The 5400-nt window shown below is 44.2% G+C and overlaps 1 protein-coding gene across 1 annotated transcript in view; it reads left to right on the forward strand.

Moving 5' to 3' along the window:
* The window catches only part of LOC123757662 (uncharacterized), a 3493-nt gene extending 2797 nt beyond the window's left edge, over positions 1-696 (forward strand). The window contains exon 2 of the mRNA XM_045741506.2: positions 631-696. Within this exon, the coding sequence (XP_045597462.2) occupies positions 631-696 (66 nt within the window). The remainder of the gene's footprint in view (positions 1-630) is intronic.
* The last annotated feature ends 4704 nt before the right edge of the window (positions 697-5400 follow it).

A 5400-nucleotide genomic window follows, 5' to 3' on the forward strand; every position in this document is an offset into this window, starting at 1 on the left:
TAGGAACGTATAAGATACTCAGAGGAATTGACAGAGTGGACATAGACGAAATGTTCACACGGAATAGTAACAGAACGAGAGGACATGGATGGAAGCTTGAAACTCAGATGAGTCACAGAGATGTAAGGAAGTTTTCTTTTAGCGTGAGAGTAGTGGGGAAATGGAATGCACTTCAGGAACAGGTTGTGGAAGCAAATACTATTCATAATTTTAAAACCAGGTATGATAGGGAAATGGGACAGGAGTCATTGCTGTAAACAACCGATGCTCGAAAGGCGGGATCCAAGAGTCAATGCTCGATCCTGCAAGCACATATAGGTGAGTACATATAGGTGAGTACACACACACACACACACACACACACACACACACACTATTACTCTAAGGCGGACTTCAGGAGCTGTAGCACCTTTTCCAGCAGTGTCGAAGCGATTGGGCACCATCCCATTCTAAATCCTTATCCTCCTATCCCTTCCACATCCAATATAGCCGTAATGGCTTTGTGCTTTATCCTGATAATAACCTTACCTATAGCATCAACCAATCCGTTAAAAATGCGACGCTTCTATAACAACTTAAACCACCGTAATACTGACGTTCTCGACGCATTGCCCTACATGTTTTTTTCAGACTGATCGGACTTTCTATTCCATTATGGTTCGGTCAGTATCTTCAAAACGGCTGATCAAGACTTGAAACGTTAAGTTCCTAAGTCTGAAAGTGAAAAAATGACTGTTGTCGAAGTCTTATATGTAGGCAATATCACATATTAAGTCTTATATGTAGGCAATATCACATATTAAGCCTTATATGTTGACAATATCACATATTAAGCCTTATACGTTGACAAAATCACATAACAAGTCTAGTATGCTACGAATAAGACTTCAGACTTCCATTGTTAAGTAACCAGTATGTTTTTTTCAGCCTTAATGAGACACTTAAGGTGCGAGGACATGTTCTTAAGTTATATTAATAACTTGGGACAAAAGAACAGGTGTTTGAGGACCTTCTCACGTGCTGTATTGAGGGTGTTCTTGGGAATATTAATATATGCAGGGGTGAGAGTGCCTTGTTGGTGGGGTGTAGGAGAGGGGTGACAGGTGGGGGTGACAGGGGAGGGGGTGACGGGGAGGGGTGACAGGGGAGGGGGTGACAGGCGGGGGTGACAGGGGAGGGGGTGACAGGGTGGGGTGACAGGACAGTTAATTAACAGTTGAGAGGCGGGACCAAAGAGCCGAAGCTCAACCCCCCCCCCCCCCGGCCAGCACAACTAGGTGAATACACAGGAAAAGAGACCTGAGAATGGACATAACACTAAACCTAACTCCAGAGGCTCATATAAACAGAATAACATCAGCGGCATACTCTACTCTGGCACAAGTCAGAACATCTTTCAGAAACTTGAATAAGGCGGCTTTAAAATCACTATATACCGCCTGTGTGAGGCCAGTCTTAGAGTACGCCGCACCATCCTGGACCCCCATCTTAAAAAACACACAAGGAAGCTTGAAAAGGTGTAGAAGTTTGCAACGAGACTCGTCCCAGAGCTGCGAGGGATGAGGTACGAAGACAGACTGAAGGAACTAAACCTGACCACGTTAGAAAGGAGGAGGGAGAGCGGGGACATGATACAGACGTATAAAATACTTAGAGGGATTGACAAGGTGGAAAGAGAAGAAATGTTTACAATGAGTAACAACAGAACAAGGAGGCACGGATGGATGCCTGAGACTCAGATGTGTCATAGAGATGTTAGAAAGTTCTCCTTTGGCGTGCGGGGAGTGAGTAAATGGAAGACCTAAAGGAGCAGGTTGTAGAAGCTAATTCCATTCATAACTTTAAAAGCAGATATGATAGATAAATAGATAGACAGATAGATAGACATAGATAGTAGGTATCTATTACTCTCTCATCTATCCTTATCTCAATTATGGTATTTGTGTTTGGAGTTCTACTACCCATAATCACATACATCCTCTAATTACTCAACACAAAGCTGCTACTAGAACAATATCAAACACTGGCCCCAGACACCACTCGGTACCCTTACTTAAATATTGGAATATGTTACATATTTAGTCACTGCACATATTTTCAAGGGTACACTATATGTATAAAACGCTGAACTGTAATACCAATCCTGACCTTAAAAGCTTCCTAGAAGGTTGTAACAGAACCCATGAGCACCACACCAGAAACAAATACCTTTTTGATATTCCAAGAGTACGACTTAACCAAACTAGGAATGCTCTACAAATCAAGGGAGCCAGAATGTGCAATGACCTTCCCAATCATGTTAAAGACTGTACCTCTTTCAACCAGTTTAAGAGGAAAACTAAGTACTACCTAATTAACTCCCTGTAACCTACCTTACCCCATAAATGTCAACCCATGTCTTACTATTTTCAAACAATACTGTTTGTTGACCAACTTGTATAACTACTTTGATGATGACCAGACCACACACTAGAAATTGAAGGGACGACGACGTTTCGGTCCGTCCTGGACCATTCTCAAGTCGATCGACTTGAGAATGGTCCAGGACGGACCGAAACGTCGTCGTCCCATCACCTTCTAGTGTGTGGTCTGGTCAACATACTTCAGCCACGTTATTGTGACTCATCGCCTGCAACTACTTTCATCTCAATTAATATTAAATTTTAGTCCAAGTATTTTTCCCCACATCTTGCCCAAAACGCTGTGTGTATTAGTGGCTTCAGGCATAGTATGTACTAGCTGTATCTATTAATACAATGTTATGCTTGTAACTCATCTTGTAAGTATGTACTTTTACCTGAATAAACATTTGAATTGATTTGATAGAGAAATAGGCCAGTTGTCAATCCATTAGACAACTAACGGCTCGGAAATAGGAGTCCAAAAACTAGAACTCGATCCTGCATTCACAAATATGTGAGTACAAATAGGTAAGTACACTCTCACACACACACACACACACCTCGTGTGGGGACCGGTAGCCTGGTGGATAGCACGCAGGACTCGTAATTCTGTGGCGCGGGTTCGATTCCCGCACCAGGCAGAAACAAATGGGCAAAATTTCTTTCACCCTGAATGCCCCTGTTACCTAGCAGTAAATAGGTACCTGGGAGTTAGTCAGCTGTCAGGGGCTGCTTCCTGGTGTGTGTGTGTGTGTGGTGTGGAGAGAGAGAAAAAAAAAGTAGTTAGTAAACAGTTGATTGATAGTTGAGAGGTGGGCCGAAAGAGCAAAGGTCAACCCCCGCAAACACAACTAGGTGAATACACACACACACACACACACACACACACACACACACACACACACACACACACACACACACACACACACACACACACACACACACACACACTCAGGGTAGTTAACAAATGAAATGCATTAAGTAGTGTTGTGGTGGAGGCTGACTCCTTACACAGTTTCAAATATAGATATGATAGAGCCCAATAGGCTCAGGAATCTGTACACCAGTTGATTGAGAGTTAAGAGGCGGGACCAAAGAGTCAGAGCTCAACCCCCGCAAACACAACTAGGTGAGTACACACACACACACACGCAGTTAACAACATAATTGAGAGGGCAGGCTGTGTTGCCTGTAGAATTCGATCCCATCTGCTCATCATGGGGAACCTCAGTCACGGAAGGATAGACTGGGAGAGGAAGATAGACATGGAGAGATAGACACGGAGGAGAGGATACATGGAGAGCTAAACTACTTGAGGTGGCAACAAACAACTTTTTAAGCCAGCATGTCAGGGAACCCACTAGGATGAGAAGCAACGATGAACCAGCGAGACTCGACCTAGTCTTCACTCTGAATGACTCCGACATAAGGAAAATTGACTTCGAGGCCCCGGTAGGAATGAGCGACCACCGTGTACTGACGTTTGAGTATCTGGTTGAAGAACGGTTATTGAACTCGAGGAGAGGAACTGAAAAGAAAAGGTTGACATTCCGTAAGGGAAACTATGAGGGGATAAGAAAATTCCTAGCAGATATAACATGAGCTCAGGGAAAAGACGGCCTAAGGTAAGATGGACTACATCAGGCATAAGTGTAAGAAGGCAGCAGACAAGTTCATCCCGGCCTAAAAGGAAAAAAAGAAAATACAGATGAGAAAACCATGGTTTACCTTGAGGTTTACCTTGAGGTTTACCTTGAGGTTACCTTGAGGTGCTTCCGGGATTTAGCGTCCCCGCGGCCCGGTCGCCGACCAGGCCTCCTGGTTGCCGGACTGATCAACCAGGCTGTTGGACGCGGCTGCTCGCAGCCTGACGTATGAGTCACATCCTGGTTGATCAGGTATCCTTTGGAGATGCTTGTCCAAGCACCTCCAATCAGAGTTTAGTCAGAGATGTAAGCTAGCAAAGCAACTAAGTAAAAGGGCGTGGAGAAACTATAGAAATAACAGGACACTTGAGAGCAGAGAAAGATACCAAAGAGCGAGGAATGAATACGTCAGGGTGAAAAGAGAGGCAGAAGGGCAATATGAAAACAACATAGCAAGCAAGGCAAAGACTCAACCTAAATTGCTGCACAGCCACATCAGGAGAAAAACGTCAGTGAAGGAACAGATAATGAAACTGAGGATCAGACAGATCCACTACAAACGACAAGGAAGTGTGTGAGGAACTAAATAAGAAATTCCAGGAGGTCTTCACATTAGAGCAAGGAGACGTTCCGGAGATAAGAGGAGGAATAGTTAACCAGGAACCACTAGAGGAGTTTGAGATTACCAGCGGGGATGTAAGGAAGCTTTTGCTAGAGTTGAATGTAACAAAGGCAATTGGCCCAGATGGAATATTGTCATGGATACTAATGGAAGGAACAGGAGCACTGTGCCTGCCGCTGTTCATAGTGTATATTGGTAACAGGTGAATATATTCTCCATACTGATAACAGGTGAACTGCCAAAAATTTGGAAGACGGAAAACGTAGTCCCAATATACAAGAAAAGGGACAGACAGGAGGCACTGAACTACAGGCCAGTGTTCCTAACCTGCATACCATGCAAGCTGATGGAGAAGATTGTGCGAAACAATCTAGTGGAACATCTGGAGCGAAGGAACTTTGTGACACAACACCAACATGGTTTCAGGGATGGCAAGTCCTGCCTCACGGGATTAATTAAATTCTATGATCAGGCAACAAAAATTAGGCAAGAAAGAGAGGGGTGGGCAGACTGCATATTTTTGGATTGTCAGAAAGCCTTTGACACAGTACCACACAAGAGGCTAGTGAAAAAGCTAAATATGCAGGCAGGAGTGAAAGGGAAGGTACTCCATTGGATAAGGGAGTACCTAAGCAACAGAAGACAGCGAGTCACTGTGAGGGGTGAGGTCTCAGATTGGCGAGACGTCACCAGTGGAGTTCCGCAGGGGTCAGTCCTTGGACCTATACTG

This window comes from Procambarus clarkii, chromosome 19 (assembly GCF_040958095.1).
Source record: "Procambarus clarkii isolate CNS0578487 chromosome 19, FALCON_Pclarkii_2.0, whole genome shotgun sequence".
In the NCBI taxonomy this organism is placed as follows: domain Eukaryota; kingdom Metazoa; phylum Arthropoda; class Malacostraca; order Decapoda; family Cambaridae; genus Procambarus; species Procambarus clarkii.